The sequence below is a fragment of the Eschrichtius robustus genome, chromosome 4 (genome assembly GCF_028021215.1).
Source record: "Eschrichtius robustus isolate mEscRob2 chromosome 4, mEscRob2.pri, whole genome shotgun sequence".
In the NCBI taxonomy this organism is placed as follows: Eukaryota; Metazoa; Chordata; class Mammalia; order Artiodactyla; family Eschrichtiidae; genus Eschrichtius; species Eschrichtius robustus.
The window spans coordinates 59,624,049-59,640,898 of record NC_090827.1 but is presented as its reverse complement, the minus strand read 5'-3'; the positions used below and the strand labels follow the sequence as shown (position 1 = coordinate 59,640,898).

The 16,850-nt window shown below is 40.4% G+C and overlaps 1 protein-coding gene across 2 annotated transcripts in view; it reads right to left on the bottom strand.

The window, feature by feature from the left end:
• Positions 1–16,850, bottom strand: part of CCDC158 (coiled-coil domain containing 158) — an 86,133-nt gene that overhangs the window by 52,388 nt on the left and 16,895 nt on the right. For both annotated transcript variants that reach the window (XM_068542139.1, XM_068542140.1), the window contains exons 8-12: positions 12,649–12,768; positions 10,040–10,237; positions 8,882–9,364; positions 2,376–2,565; positions 360–512 (exon numbers count right to left, since the gene is read on the bottom strand). In XM_068542139.1, coding sequence (XP_068398240.1) covers positions 360–512; positions 2,376–2,565; positions 8,882–9,364; positions 10,040–10,237; positions 12,649–12,768 — 1,144 coding nt within the window. The remainder of the gene's footprint in view (positions 1–359; positions 513–2,375; positions 2,566–8,881; positions 9,365–10,039; positions 10,238–12,648; positions 12,769–16,850) is intronic.

The window sequence follows — 16,850 nt, the reverse complement described above, 5'->3', positions numbered from 1 at the left end:
TGAAAAATAAGGTGTTGAATGAAAATTATTGGTAACCTGTATTTATATCAACACTTCCTTAAAAACAATTAACTGGCATATATGGACATTGAGGTCTGTTAGAAATTATTGAAATAGCTACAGAAAAAGAAAGATTCAGATACTTAAAGATTAAATTAAGTAAATGGCAATTTCCCTCAAAAAAAAAAAAAACCTGAGAACTACTGCTATATAACACCCATCAGTGATACCTATTGTTGTATGTCTCTCACATCATGCTGCCCTGTGAAGAGGTGAAAGGCAATGTATCTAGGTTTGTGTTTTTATAAATGTAGACCAAGGGAATTAAAAACAAAAGGAAAAAATCTACTAAAGCATACCATGACCATCAGATCCTTCCATTGACTTTAATGTATTTCTTGTTTGTTCTAGCTCAGACTGTGCAGATTTTAATTGCATTTTCAGCTTATTTGTAGTAGTTTCCATTTCTTCACTTTTGTTTCGAAAATTCCTTTTTAAGACTTCATAGTCCTCTGTACAACGTGATAATCAATAATAGTTAATTTTTTCTACTCCATTGTTATAAAGTATATTTTATTTGTAATTAATGATCACAGAATTTTAGAGCTGAAAGAGATTCCATTTAGTTACAGCATTTGTTACAGAAATTAGATGTACACACACATTTCCAGGCATCTGACTCTTTTTAATCTGCTTGGGTGGGTCTTCCTCCTTTACCCACTTATTATTTACTGCTTTTTCCCAGCCAGTACAATTGGCTCACATCTATTTCACCTTAAACCTTCTTGGATAATCATATCTACCACACAGATTTAACCACCAGCTGTAGGTAGATGAAATGTCCACCACATGGTAAGTAACCTGAGGCTGCCATGTGTCTTATCTGATTTTTTTATCTCCAGTAACTATCAAAATACCCGGCATTCATTGTTCATACATAAGAATACACACACACCCCCACACACACACACACACACACACACACACACACTTATTCAACTATCTATTTATTTATATTTATCTATTTATATATGATAGATAGATTTACATATAAAGGGAACAAACAGAGCCAAGACCTCTCTGCTGAGATCTAACTCTGTCTAACCAGACACTTCCATGTGGATGTCCTGGTGCCCCCAGACCAACGGTATCACACTGACTGCGTCTCACCCTCCTGCCCGCAAGCCAACCCCTCCTGGTTTCCTTATCTCAGCTGTTGGTATCATTGTTCTCCCAATACTGCAAATTTAAAACCTGAAACACATACACGGTCCCTCCAATCTCCAAAAATATTCTTAATTCTTCCCTCTCCTCTCCTTCTCACTGCCACTGCCTCAGTTCAAGTTCTCATCACCTTTCCCTGGGACTACAGCAAAACCCTCCTTAACTGGTTGGCCTCTGTTCCTTTAGGCTTGCCTTTCTCTCTTTACCTGCTGACAATGTCCTTCTAAAATGTAAACCTGATGACATCAATCTCTTAATATCTTTTGCTGGCTCCACATTGTCTGCCTCATTTCTTAGTCCTCATTCCTTTGTATTTTTACTTCCATAAATACTTCTGAGGTCACATTATGTTATTTTATGCCTTCATGCTTCTGCCCATAATGTTCTCTCTGCCTGGATTGCCCTTCACCTCTTTTTCACCTGCCAAATTCCTTTTCCTCCATCAATCCCAGTACAGATGTCACCTCCTACAGGAGGCTGATTCTCTACCCTTTCCCACATGTGCAGCCAGCACACGTCCACTGTGCCTCACCCACTACACTGTAACCTGTTCTATACGGGTCTGGTTCCCAACTAGCCGGGGGCCTCACTGTTGTTTCTAGGGCCTGTCTCAGCATCTGGCATAGTAAATGTTCAGGAATCACAGATGTATGCGTGTGTGTGTGTGTGTGTGTGTGTGTGTGTGTGTGTGTGTGTGTGTGTGTGTGTGTGTGTGTGTGAAGTAGACAATACCTATACCATACTATTGGTGAACTAGGAGTATTTCTTTTTAAAAGTTAAGGCCTTGGATTTTTCTGTTTCAAGAAATTTGCGTAAGTCTGTTTACATGTGTTGCTTCGTTATTAAACATCTAATCAAGCTATCTGACTCAAAGGACTCAAGGTTTCCACTTCCCTCACCCTTCTCTTGGAAACTCAGTAAAGAATTTCATGGACACTGAAGGCTGACTAAAGTTAATGGTTAATAAGTGCAAGCTGTGGGAGGGCTTCAAGGAGACGTATCAGGATTTCAGGTGTCCACTGGGACAGCATAATTATCCACGTTTGTAATTGGGATGAGGAACCATTCTTTCACATAGTCCTAGTATCCTCATTGAACTTCACTGATAGCACTCCTATTTTTTAGCAGAATTTGAATTGGGAGTAACATACCTGTAAGACTGTTCAACTCATTCCTACTAGCTTTCACCTCACTTAATAAATGATCTCTCTCTTGTTTGATGTCCTTCACTGCACGGAGCCGTTCAGAGCCTGCATTCACCAGCTTCACCTTTTCCAGCTCCAGGTCACTCACTCTGGCTTCAAGCTCCCGTATCTTTGCATCTTTTTTATCTTTCAAAACCTAAATAGAGGGATAAACACAAAGGACAGAGTAAGAAATAAAAAAAAATAAAATACAAAGCAGCAATAGTAAGCTGGAAAACAAAAGGAATACTTTACTCCCTTTTAACCTTAGATGTTAATTCTCAGTATCACTGACCGCAACCCTTCATTATTCCTATTCTTTGTATTCATTCACTCAAAAAAAGGCATTGAGCACCAGCACCTACTCCGTGCCAGGCCCCACTTTATCTGTTGGGGATAGCGTAGCAGGGGAGGCAGGGGAGGCCCTAGGTGAGTACCTCCTTGTTTTACTCCCAAAACACCTCACCTGCGAGGCTTCCCCTGCCCTGGCCGTGTATCGCAGTAATCAAACAATGTCCTTGCCCTCGTGGGGCTTTACATTCCAGTGAGAGGAGACAGATGAAACAAATATTTAATAGCTAGATAATAGTAAGGACAAAAAAGAATTAAAAAGGTGAGAGGGTAGAGAATGAACACAGGGAGAGGGCTGTTACATGAGCTAAGTTGGTATGTGGAAGACAGCCTGACGGTTACCCTGATGAAAGCCTGCTAGGCAGGTTGGCTGTTGGCTGTTCTGGAAACCTGGATTTTGAGAGGGTTCCCACCAGTCTAACTGATGAAAGTGGCCCACTCTGCCTAAACTGTTCTGCAAACAAAACGATTTATGCTGAACACCTGCTTTCCTTTCAGAAGACTGTATTCACCTCTCCAATTAAGGAGTACCTAAATGACCAGCCCCCAGTATAAAAACCCTGCATACTGAGTCTCTAATGACCTTCTCTGGTTGACAACATTTGACACATGTTGTCACAACTTGTGGCTGGGGGAATAAAGCATATCCTGCGTGACTGCCGGAGAGGACTTTTGGAAGCTTGTGCCTGGCTTCCTCCGTGTGCTTTTTCCCTTTGCTGATTTTGTTTTAGATCCTCTCATTGTAATAAATCCTATCCATGAGCACGACTATCTGCTGAGTACTGCTGAGTCCTCCTAGCGAATGATGACCCTGTGAGTGGTCTTGGGGACCCTGCCACAGCTGGTCAGGAAAGCCTTCTCTGATGAGCAGAGACCTCAAAGAGGTAAAGGAGCAAGCATGTGGCAGGCTGGCGACAGCTCCAGGCACGGGTAATGTGTTCAAGGAACAGCGAGGCTGTCAGAATGGCTGGTGGAGGAGACCAGAATAGGCCACCCCAAAATCTGCCTCTTCGGCATAGGATTATTTTGAGAAACAACAAACTCAGAAGAAGCTCTGAAAACAGTAGAAGTTAACCTTTAAGGGAAATTTACATTTATAAAGGAAATCTCCATTTGTAAGGGTGTCTCGCTCTCTGAACGGGAGGAAGACTAAATCAGGAGAGAATCTTAGCAACTGGGGAGGCACCAACTTAAATCTACGTAACAGACCTCATCCTTGTTTACTGTAGGTTTCCTGGTCTACTTCCCATGACATACCTCCCCTACACTGTTCTTTGTTTTAGCTGAAGATGGTACTTAAGCCTGAATTCTAAGCCACCTCTCTGAATTACTCATTTCCCTGGGTCTCTCCCATGCATATATGAAACATACATGTTAATAAACTTGTGTTTGTCTTTCTCTTGTTAATCTGTCAGGGCCCCAGAGAATTTAGAAGGACAGAAGGAAAAGGATTTTGTGTCCTCTACACTGGAGTGGAGTGAGAGTGGGTGGAAGTGGTGGGAGACGAGTCAGAGGGAGCCCTGGGCAAGATGGGCCTTACAGGCAATGTAAGGACGTGAGTGAGAGCTCCTTCTGAGAAAGAAGCCACTGGACAGTTTTGAGCATGGGAGTGATACAGCATAATGTTTTAAAAATATAGCTCTGGCTCCTGTGTGAAGCATAAACAGTGGTGGGGACAAAGAGAGGAGTGGAAGTGGGAGACCAATGAGAAGGCACCTGCTAGAACAAGCCGGTAAGGTGGGCTGGATCTGGTCCTTGAAGTGAGCAGGGAATATGAATTTGGAAACTCTCATTTTGCATTTCCAACCAACTGCCAGGAATTCCCAGCTTGGCATCCTGCTGCAAACTCTGACCAAACCATTCCCCTACTCCTTCCTCACAGGGCTTTTCCTCTCGAGTTTCTTCCCAATTCTTCTGTTAGGGGTGCTACCATATTCTAAGTCCCTCAGACACCTAAGTGTCTTTGAAAACTCAAAGTCTCCTATGTGTTTCCCTTTCCCCTGACCCCTTATAATCAACTAAACCTTCCCCAACCTCCAATGTGGATTATCATACCTCTCATGTGGATTCCTACAACTGGCTCAAAACTGGTCTCTATTTACGCTGGTAAGCCTTCCCAGGATGAACCCCTCTCTTCCCAGACCTAGGTCTGCACTGTCTAGTACAATAGCCACTAGCTACATGTGACTGTTGAGCACTTTAAGTGTGGTTAATCTAAGTGGAGATTTCAAACACCAGATTTCAGACTCTATATTAAAAAAAATTAAAATATCTCAATTTGGGATACTGCTTACAATGTAAAAATATCACCCTATTTGGATATGAGTAAAATAAAATGTTATTAATTTCACCGGTTTCTTTATACGTGTCTACTAAAAAATTTTAAATTATATATGTGGCTGACATCACATTTCTAGTGGACAGAGCCGGCCTAGATCCTTCTGAGCAAACACCATTTGAAAACAAACTTCCTTATTTGTCATCAGATTGTGCCCTCAAATTACGGCCTGTTGGCCTTAAATATAATACTAGCTAATGCAGTTTAAATGTATAGGCCAATGCTATATTTGAAATGTAACACGTGACAGGCTTTTTTAGCTGTTGCAGAAAGGATCGGTGGAGAGCTACGAGCTTGTCTCGCTCCCACCTGTGACGGGCTTGGGCAGTAAGGGCCCTAAACAAGGCCATCTGATCCCAGATTGCCTAGCCACTCCCGGTAACTGTCACCCTAGATCCAGCTGCACTCATGGGGTGACGGAGGGGTAGGGCTTTCCTGGGACAGCCTGCGGCATCACAACATGTACTGGGCATATGCTACTTCTGTCCCAACTGGTGGGGTCAGCTGATGGACATTTGGTCCTTTTTCAGCCTTGGAAGAAAGGATCCAGCTGTGAGGCCCTGCAGTTGCTAGAAGAGAGCTTACCCTGCTCCTTTGCTGTCAGTGTGCGCAGGCCCCAGCCTAAAGAGGTGAGAGAAACCATACCTTCTAGGGCTAGGATTCCCCTCCTTTCGTCCTCGCTGGATTGTGGAGGGAAGTGGATATAGCGTAAAAGCTCAAGTTTTTAACTTACATTCTGTGCATCTGTGTGAAGCTCTTTTCAACTAGGAAATCTTTCCCTGAAGCCGCTCCAGTTCCCTATTTGGGAATTAAAAATTAGTTTCGGGCGTCCCTGGTGGCGCAGCGGTTGAGAGTCTGCCTGCCAATGCAGGGGACACGGGTTCGAGCCCTGGTCCGGGAAGATCCCACATGCCGCGGAGCGACTAGGCCCGTGAGCCACAACTGCTGAGCCTGCGCGTCCGGAGCCTGCGCTCCGCAGCGAGAGAGGCCGCGACAGTGAGAGGCCCGCGCACCGCGATGAAGAGTGGCCCCCGCTTGCCGCAACTGGAGAGAGCCCTCGCGCAGAAACGAAGACCCAACACAGCCAAAAATAAATTAATTAATTAACTTAAAAAAAAAAAACTTAAAAAAAAAAATTGGTTTCTACCCTGTCTAATCTACCTTTAAATTCTGTATCCAAACTTCGTCAGATTAACCTACCCCCAACATTGCCTTTTTCATGTCACCTTATCTTCTCTACCCAAAACTTTTAACAGCTCCCACACTACCTGTAGGATAAGGTATAGACTGAGCTACTTCCCCTTGCTAGGAATGCCTTCTTTCCTCCTCTTTGCCTAGTTTTTACCATTTCAAGTCCCCACTTCTCTTGGAAGGCTTCATTGGCCACTTTAGTCACAGTAATGCACACTGCTCTGGGATACTCTAATATCAGAACTTGACCTATGCTCTCCAGACCAGCATCAGATGGAAATGTGTTTAGAAACACTAGATTTCAGGCCCCGTCCCAGACCTACTGAATCAGAAACCCTGGGGCTGGCGCCCAGCAGTCTGTGTTTTAACAAGCCCTCCTGGTGATTCTGGTTTTCAGTCCAGGTGACTGAGAACTTCTAGTTCTCAGGTGATTGAGAACCACTGCACTGTAGTGTTTACTAGTACACTGCCAAGGACCAAATCCCGAGGTAGTGTTGTTCTCAGGCAAGCTATTTAATGTCTCCATTTCTCAGTTTTCTCATCTGCAAAATGGGACAATAATGTACATACCTCATAATGTTTTTGTGAACGTAAAATTGATTTAATTTACAGAGTATGAAACACAACATATTCTTCCATTTCTTTGTACTCTTAACAATACTAGAAATCCATCTCTTTTCTTTAACAAGAAGGTGGAATAATCATCTTTTCTTCTCTAACATGTTCTGCAAACCTATTCTAAAGTTTTCACTGTAAGGGTTGGCCACTGAGAAGCCTTTAAAAGTCTCTTTCATGGTGAGTTTGGCTGTTAAAAAAAAAATGTATGATATAATCAAGTAAAACTTAAGCACTAGAAAATTCTAGGTCTTTATGCAATGAACTTGTATATCTCCATAGGACAGGTAATAATCCATCGGCCCAATTTTTAGAATGAGGAAACTCGGGCATCTAAAGTTTAATCAAGATTTTGATTATCAGGACTTCCCTGGTGGCATAGTGGTTAAGAATTCACCTGCTAATACAGGGGACATGGGTTTGAGCCCCGGTCCAGGAGGATCCCACATGCCATGGAGTAACTGAGCCCGTGGACCACAACTGCTGAGCCTGTGTTCTAGAGCCTGTGAGCCACAACTACTGAAGCCCGCGTGCCTAGAGCCTGTGCTCCGCAACAAGAGAAGCCACCACAATGAGAAGCCCGCGCACTGCAAGGAAGAGCAGCCCCTGCTCGCCGCAACTAGAGAAAGCCCGTGCGCAACAACAAAGAACCAATGCAGCCAAAAACATAAACAAATAAATAAATAAATTTATTTATAGAAAAATAAAATCAATATTAAAAAAAGATTTGTGATTATCAGAGGCAGGGAAAGGATGGGGAGGGGAAATTGGATCAGGTGGTCAAAAGGTACCACATTCCAGATATAACAGAAATAACTACACTAGTGATGTAATGTACAACATAATGACTATAATTAATACTGCTGTATGGTATATTTGAAAGTTGCTAAGAGAGTAGATCCTAAAAGTTCTCATCATAAAGGAAGAAACATTGTTGTATTTAATTTTTTTTGTATCTATAGGAGATGACGGATGTTAACTTACTGTGGTAATCATTGCACAATATATGTAAATCAAGCCATTATGCTGTATGCCTTAAACTTATACAGTATTGTGTCAATTATATCTCAGTAAAACTAAAAGAAAAAAATTAATTGTACGTGACTTGTCTCCTACTACTTACCGTGGCAGATACCGGTAACATAAAGTTTAGGAAATCAAATTTTTAAAAATTTGTTCAATAGTTTTAAACTTTGATAAATACTTACTGAGCATCTGCTGGGTGCAAGGCACAAAGTCCTGGGGCAGGAGTACAAAGATGAATAAGATGTGTACCCTGCTTGAAGAAGTCTGCAGTCTTATAGGGAAGAGGAGACACTGCTATTTATACACACACACACACACACACACACACACACACACATACAGTGCAATACAGAACGTGATCCAGGCTATAACAGGTACAAATGCAGTATGATAAGGTTCAGAAGGAGAATGGAATGGGGGAAGAGAACTAATATTTTCTAAACATCTTCCAGAGGCCAGGAACCAAGCTAAATAAATCCCTGATACATATTTTCTCATTTAAGCCTCAAATAACCCAATAGGTTTTGGGGTTTTTGTTTGGTTTGTTTGCTTTTTGGCTTACAGACATAGAAGCCAACATTCAGCAAACAGTCCAGTGTTTTATAGTTATTGAGTGGTGAGAGATGGGGTTCAAATTTAGGTCTGTTTGAAGAGGGACAGAATACTTCTTCAAACTGTGGGATCAGGAAAGGCTTCACGAAGAACCTGGATTTCCTGACTTTTCTCTTTTGTGTCAGCAGTTCTGAACCATTTTGGGGCCATTCCTTGTGGAATCTGATAAAAGTATGGCAACTTTCTCACAAAAACATATATGCACACTGACACAAATACGTTCAAACATTTCAGAGTGTCCACAATCATCTTACAGAACCCCTTTCCAGTCAATCAGGTCATACTTACTCATGGGAAAAAAGATACTTCAGAAGCTAAACCACCAAAACACTCTACAGACCTTAACTTCCTGTAGCTCCAGTCTCCTGTCATTGATCTCTTTCTCCAGCTGGGCTTTCTCTACTTGCATAGCGCCAGCCGTCCGTCCATGCTGGCCCACCAGCTGCGTCATGTTTTCAATCTGTTGTCGCAGGATCTCGATCACTTTGTCCTTCTCTGCCATCTGCAGCTTGAGGGCCTCGCATTCTGTCTGCACGTTTCTGAGGTGACCCCCTTCATTCTTCAGATGCTGCAGCTCCTGCAGCTTCAAGTCTACCCGGGAGCGCAGCTTCATGATCTCCGAGTTGGTGGCCTCAATGGCTCTCTCTTTCTCCTGGAGTGAAGCTGTCAGGTCCGACACAGTCCTCTCGGAGCTCTCCAGGGTCAACTTCTTGGCTGTCAACTCTTCTACTACTTTGCGGAGCATCTCTTTGGTGGATTCAAGCTGAGCAGTCAAAGAGGACACTTTTTCTAGACTTTCATTCTTTCCTTGAATTGCTGCCATCTGATTGTTAAGGAAGAATTTCATGAACTTAGGCAGACAGACAGAGGTCTCAAGAGACATGACAAGTTAGCTCAACAACATGAAATCATGAATCTGACAGTGTCTCAAGTTGTTCTGCTGTCAGAACCTCACAGAGATCATAGACTGACATGTGTTACTTAGAGCAAGGTGGAGAGGCCTTAATTTAATAATAATGCTCCTCTAGAATGGTTTTCTAGGGTGGGGAGGAGCTTGGCAAGTTTCCTCTGAGGATGTTTTCCACACCAATTTAAGTTAGGATAACACTGGCAATAGTGGAAAGTGTGGTAGGATTGAAGACAAACTGCTCTTTCTATTTCCCTCCAACCTGCCCCTTAATTCCGGGGGGAGAAACAAAAACAAAAAAACATCTGTTGGAGACCTTCAACCCTGCTGTTCCTCAGATCTCCCTATGGTTTGATGCTTTTCTGAAATAAGCAATTGTTAGGTTACCGATTTCTAGGTGGAAATGAAAAGGCAAATCGGATGGGCGTTTCGTGACTCAACAATGGACAAAAACGAGATAAAGCTTAACATTTTAAATTTAACAAGTCGTCAAACACATAGACATAAACAACAGGTTTTTATAAGTTGCTCACGGAATCCACAACTCTACTTCGGGGGAGCCCCAGGAGGGGCCGCCCAGCCCTGCCTGACCTGCCGTTCCATCTGGCCCTGACACTCGCTCTTCACGGCCTTGAGGAGGGCCTCCAGGCGCTGCACCCCCATGTTCCTGTCGTCCAGCTCCCGCCGCAGGTGGTCGATGGTGATGCTGTTGCCTGTGTCCCGGTCCCACAGGCGCCTATTCTGCTCCTTCTCCAGACTCAGCTCCTTCTCTCGTTTATGCAGATCAGCCTACAAGAAACGAAGATAAGCTTTTCCCCTGGTACTAAATAATTAAAGTAAAATTCGTATTTTCCTTCCTTACATCATCTCTGCAGTTGTTATGTGATTTGAGAAGCCTTTGATTTTGGAATCTGACTCCCTTTTAATGGCTTGATAAAGAACAATATTTCCGGGCTTCCCTGGTGGCGCAGTGGTTAAGAATCCGCCTGCCAGTGCAGGGGACATGGGTTCAAGCCCTGGTCCGGGAAGATCCCACATGCCACGGAGCAACTAAGCCCCTGCGCCACAACTACTGAGCCCACGTGCCACAACTACTGAAGCCCGCATGCCTAGAGCCCACGCTCCACAACAAGAGAAGCCACCACAATGAGAAGCCTGCGCACCTCAACGAAGAGTAGCCCTTGCTCGCTGCAACTAGAGAAAGCCAGCGCGCAGCAACGAAGACCTAACACAGCCAAAATAAATAAATTAAATAAATTAAAAAAAAAAGAACAATATTTCCTAGAAGAATAACATTTTGTTTACTTGTAATTTCTAGCATTACATCTCAATGGACTAGACCCCAAATAGTATATAATGAAGAGGAAAATACAAATCATCCTGTTAAGTTTTGAATTTTCTAACAAAGGCATTATGCTTCACATCAAGTGTACTCCTGTAATAAAGAAAAGCTTGAAGGAACAGCAATAGTAATTTGGTTGACTGCTTCAGAAATAGCAGAATAGTGTCTGGTATTGGGATTGGAGTGGCAATTGGGTTGTGAATAGAATACCTCCCTCTTCAGTTACTCAAGAAACACATAGTGAGTGTTTACTGTTGGCAAAAACTCCATAGTCGGAGAAAGAGAAAAAAAAGACACACAGGGGCTTCCCTGGTGGTGCAGTGGTTGAGAATCTGCCTGCCAATGCAGGGGACACGGGTTCGAGCCCTGGTCTGGGAAGATCCCACATGCCGCGGAGCAACTAGGCCCGTGAGCCACAACTACTGAGCCTGTGCGTCTGGAGCCTGTGCTCTGCAACAAGAGAGGCCGCAACAGTGAGAGGCCCGCGCACCGCGATGAAGAGTGGCCCCCGCTCACCACAACTAGAGAAAGTCCTCGCACAGCAACGAAGACCCAACACAGCCAAAAATAAATAAATAAATAATAAATAAATGTAAAAAAAAGACACACAGATATTCAGAGAACTTTTCACCCAGAGAGAGATACATGGACAAATAACTGGAAGTGGCTTTTCACTGAAGAGACAGAGCTAATGAACAGCAGAGAGAAATGATCAAAAAGGAGATCAAATGCTTCAAGAAGGCATCTAAGTTGGACCTTGAGAACAGCTTGGAGATGCAGAGATTAGGAAGAAGGGACTAGAAAGACGCACATGGGGTTTGCTTGGAGCACTGGGTGTATGTGGAGAGAAAAGACTGGAAAGGTAAGCTGGGGCCAGATAACGAACAGTCTTGAAAGGCAGGGAGTCTGACTTTATGGGGAGAGTAATTCTTCTGAGTGGAAGAGAGACACAATCAGAGGTATAGTTTAGAAAGATGAATACAGGCTGGACGGAAGAGGGAAGAAACTAGATTTAGGAACCGAATAAGGAGATGCTGCCATGCTGCAGGTATAATGAGGGGCTTGGATGAATGGGTAGTGGCAGCAAGAATGAAAAGGAGGGGATGGTTATGAGGACGGTTCAGACATTTAACCTCCAAGATTTTCAAATTAGATATGAGGACACTGGGATACACGCAATAGGAGGGGAAGAAGTGAGGATCATCCCAAGGTTTAGAGCTTCTCTCCCAGTTGCCAGCTCTCCCTTTACGGCACGTTCATCCAGCCCCCTGTCGGCCTGTGAAGGACGCTCTACCAGCAGAGGGCGCTGTAGCCTGGAATAAGGTTGGGCGGGGAGAAAGAACCCTATTCTATAGGACCTCTAATAAATATCACACGAAGGGATACTAACATCTCCTTTCCTAAACTTCTCAGCCTGTAGTACCCCTAAACAGAGGGCAGAATCTGGTTCACTAGTCTCAGAATCCTCTTTTCTTTCCTTCTAAAAATTTTTTTTTTACCTGAACTTGCATTTAAATTTTCTTTATACATAATTTGTATGTGTTTTGGATGTTGTTTGGCTTTGAAATGAACACTGAACATTACTTCAATTTAGCAGAACACAGTACCTAATTGAAAGACTATGGCTGTTTGAAGATCAGCTTCACCTAACTTTTAAGCCCTAACAGTTCTGCTTAAAGTATAGAATACTATATTTTATATGTAAAACTTGAATAGTGTCTAGGATATTGTGTTGTGCATAAAAATGTACAACTATGTTGTAAAATTTGTAATTTTACAAATGAAACTAGTTTTGTGAACTATTGTGGTAAAAATTTCCCAGAACTAATCTCATTCATATTTCAGAGCATCAACTTGCCAAGAGCTTTTGAAGTTGATCATCCAGATTTCCAGATTCCTGACTGAACTGATCGCGTTCCGTCCGTGCTTCCGTTAGTTCTGAGTTCGCAAGAACTAACTGCTTCTCCAGCTCTTCTATCTGAAAGGAGAGCACAAATCAGTCTGATTACGTCAATGAGTAATATAGTCTTTGGAAAACAAATGGTATTATTTTGGGGCAATGGTATTATTTGGGGGGCAAAAATAAAGTTGATTGTGATGTATTTTGCAAAGTTTTCTAAACTTAAGATCTATGTAGAATTTAGCCAGACAAATTGACCAAAATGAAATACTTGGTACTGTTAGGTTAAGCCATGGTTTGTAATGCATCACTCTCATTTTCACACTATTCAAGATTTATCTTCTGTGAGTATGTGTTCTATAATTTGGTATTTAAGGAAGCTTGATGTAGCATAAATAACATTCTGCAGAGCCCACGTAAATTAACTATATTATACTTAGAAGAGCTATTTTGTTTCAGAATATCAGTGTCAATAATAAAAGGCATTGAATATAAAAGAATAAATGGTAACAACAAGTTTATAGTTACTGTCATTATTATATAATCACCCTATTTTGAAAGAATAAGTGAATTTATATTACAATCCTCAATTCCTACGACTATAAAATGGGATAAGAATACCAATTTTAAAGGATTGTTATAGGTGTATTTTTCTCTTACAGACGGGCAGCTGTCGCATCTGTGTGACTGTGCATTTCTATGACATATGCCAGAAGGGCCATAGCTATTAACAGCATCCCTACAGCTCTTAACCTGGAGGTGCAGTGCAGGCTAAAAGGTTAAGGTCTCAGACAATGTAGATTCTGGGTTTGGATTCTGGCACAGCTGTACAAACTCATAACTTAGACACAGATATTAAAATAATGAAAAACTATTGATACTTAGTGATATGTAGTAATACCTGATCTTTAATGTGATACCTACAATGATATTTCATCATCCACTTTTCAGTAATAACAAATCTTTCATGTCTGCATAAATGTTACATATCCCTTCTTACTGCTAAGGCATCTATTGAACAGGCTTCCAAATCTACTCTCAAGAATAAAACTTATTGATTGGTTTGGATGCAACTGTGATTAAACCTTCTTAAAGAACATATGAGCAAGACTAACTTTTTCTTAATGACTATTTTAAACTGGACTAAGTTCATTTAAGATCTTCATTGATTAATTCAGCACACACTTATTAAGCACATTATATATAAACACATATATGCAACTATCTCTTTGATATATGGTAAGTATGAATACTTAGAAGTTATCTGTGTGTGTATGTGTATATATATATATATCTTTATCTACATACATACATACATGACTTAAGAAAATACTAATACAGGACTATCAGTTTCAAATTTACCAACAGAGTAGTATTACAGCCTACAGGGACTGGAATATAAATTTTAATATACACATTGGATATATTTTAAAACTGACTCTATTTGACTGCATGTTATATATAAAAAAGTATTTCACAGGAATTAGATAAAATAAAACATTAGGTGACTGACTGAAATGTGCTCATAGATTCTAATAATCCTATAAAGAAGTACTTTCACTCTTGTGCTCCTTTGGGGGCATATACAGAAAAAAGCCCTTCAACAGTTCACCCTCTGTGGCACAAGTAGCTTCCTAAGATAAATGAATGAATAATATCAGTTGATACAACCTCTTCAGCTCTTTTATTATTGGGAAAGACTAAGCGCACTTAGTAAAGACAGTAGGAATAGTTAGGAAAAAACCCATAAACTTTCACTTTGGGTAGACAAATGTGATCAGACAGGAAATGTGATCTTACTAAGAGTCAAACACCTTGGGTTCTGAACCAGCTTCTGTCACATAAGCTGTCTGAGTCTATAATTTGAGTCTAAATTATACATTTTTCACCAATAATTTGAAGAGTATTCTAGATGATCTTTTAAATTCCTTTCAATTCTGCTACTAATACTTTTTAACACAAGAAGAACAGTATTAATGAAGCTGAAATTCTATCTTTCCCACCTGTCTTTGGAAACAAAATATGGTCAAAGGAACCATATTTTGAGCTATAAATTTAACAAGAACACTTTCAACTTGAAAAGTTACTCATATGACTAAAACAAACATCTTCTGTTCCTAGTCTGGTGTAAAACCGTTTCTGTCTTTGAGCAAAGTATTTGTATATGTGCTTTAAAAGCTTCAATTAAGACTTGCGATTTTATGTCTGTTTTCACTTTTTAAGAAACCCTGGGTAACCATTTGATGTTAAAATCTATGAGACCAAAATTTTAAAAAGAAAAGAAAAAAGAAAAAGAGTCAACTCGTAACTTTCTGTCTAAGTATCAGAAGTTCCTCCAGACCCCTGCAGGAACATTTGTTTTGTAGTTGTCAGTACTGACTCAACTGCTATAGCTCTGCTTTTACCTTTCACTTTTTAGAGTAAAAATATTTATATTAATTAATCATTCAAAAAGATAAATGGAGAGTGAAAGGGAAAACCATTGAAGTAGCAGCTGAGCTGATACAAACAGCTGTTAAAAACACTATAAAGAAAAGCCTTTTAAAATCTCCAGAATAAATACTGACATCTGAGATATAGTAAAGGTTTTTTCTTTTTCTTTTTAAATAGCAGCACTGGTTTTCCCTTTCACCGTCTATGAATCTACTTTTTGTTTTGGATCACTGGACAAATAGGTACTGGGATCTCATTCTAATCTTACAGTGATTTTAGGTATCACCAATCATGCCAAATTGTATCTTTTGTCTTCTGTGCTCAAAAGGACACAGTTATGGGGTAATAAGGGATGCTGCAGGTGAGCATGGAGGTGCGTTGGCAGAACTATGCAAAGAGGTTTGCACAGAATCTTCCCGCACAGTATATAGCTCGAGCCAGTGCCACTAAATCTTCACTTTTTGAGTATGAAATTCAGCCCCAAATGCTTTCAAAGTAGGAAAGATAAACTTAGAATCAAGATCATGAGATATTTTTGTTGTCAAAAAGCGAAAGTTAAGAGTAAAGCCAAATCTACAGAGCCAATAGTGACAGCTTCTACTGGTCCAAATTCGTAAAGGGGAATTCTGGAGGTTCTCCTAAAATGGAAAGAGAAGAATAGAAAAAACATTACAGTAAAACACTTTTGTATGTCTGAAAGCTATGTCTAAAATCTTCTTTGAAACACAATTTCCATTTTCATCAATATGACCTGAAGAGAAACACTGCCCTCCTAAACAAGTTTTCTCTAAACTTATGCATTTTAGTTGGGAAAGTTTTGTTCAGACCTGTCATGTCATCAGTTTTTTAAAATAATAAATACTTTTTTTCTGAAGGAATCTGACCTCAGGAGAAAATACTGATACTGCCTGCCTCTCATAAAATATGTTGATGTATAATATCAACATACCCTTATAAGTCCCTTTTCTCACAAATCTCACTCTTAATCATAGCTTTTAAGTATTTTTTCCTTATTGTTATTTGGACAGTATATACTAAAATGTGCACTGAAGCAGTGGAAAATAAAATACATTTTAAAGTTTTAATAGGCTTTAGCAATGTAAAGTCAAGGTACATGAAAAATAAAAGAAATTAACAAAAGAATCTGTCTTTTAAAATTCTATATTCGATTTATTACAACAAAAACATTTCATAACAATAGAATTTTTCATGAACCCCAAATGAAATACTTTTGTTAACTTGCTTGATCTTCTTTGCTCAGTTACGCCATGTATTATTAATGCCTTTCAGGTCGGAGTATATTCAAATCTATATTTACATGGCAGGGTAATCATCTCTCAGTGTTCCTTCACTAAAGGGAGTTACTGTTAAGAGATCCTTGTTAACCATCAACTAGGTGCCAACTCAATTAGGTTCAATATGCTTTATTATAAGTCTCAATGATCTGGATTAAAATTAATTAAACTAATATGCCCCCCTTATTTCCAATAATGTTGGCTGTTTAAGACTGTCGAAATTCTTGGTGATCCATTGTTTACATTAGAGCAAAGTAAGACAGTGATTTTAGTATTATGTTTTTATCTATATGACCTCAAAACACTCATATAAAAGGTTTGCAGTCATTCATCTGGATGCTATGCTTCTAGAATGCTAAAGAAATAGACGTTTATAAAAACAAAAACTATTTTTGTATTGTTTAGATGTATTTGTTAAAATTTCCTACCATG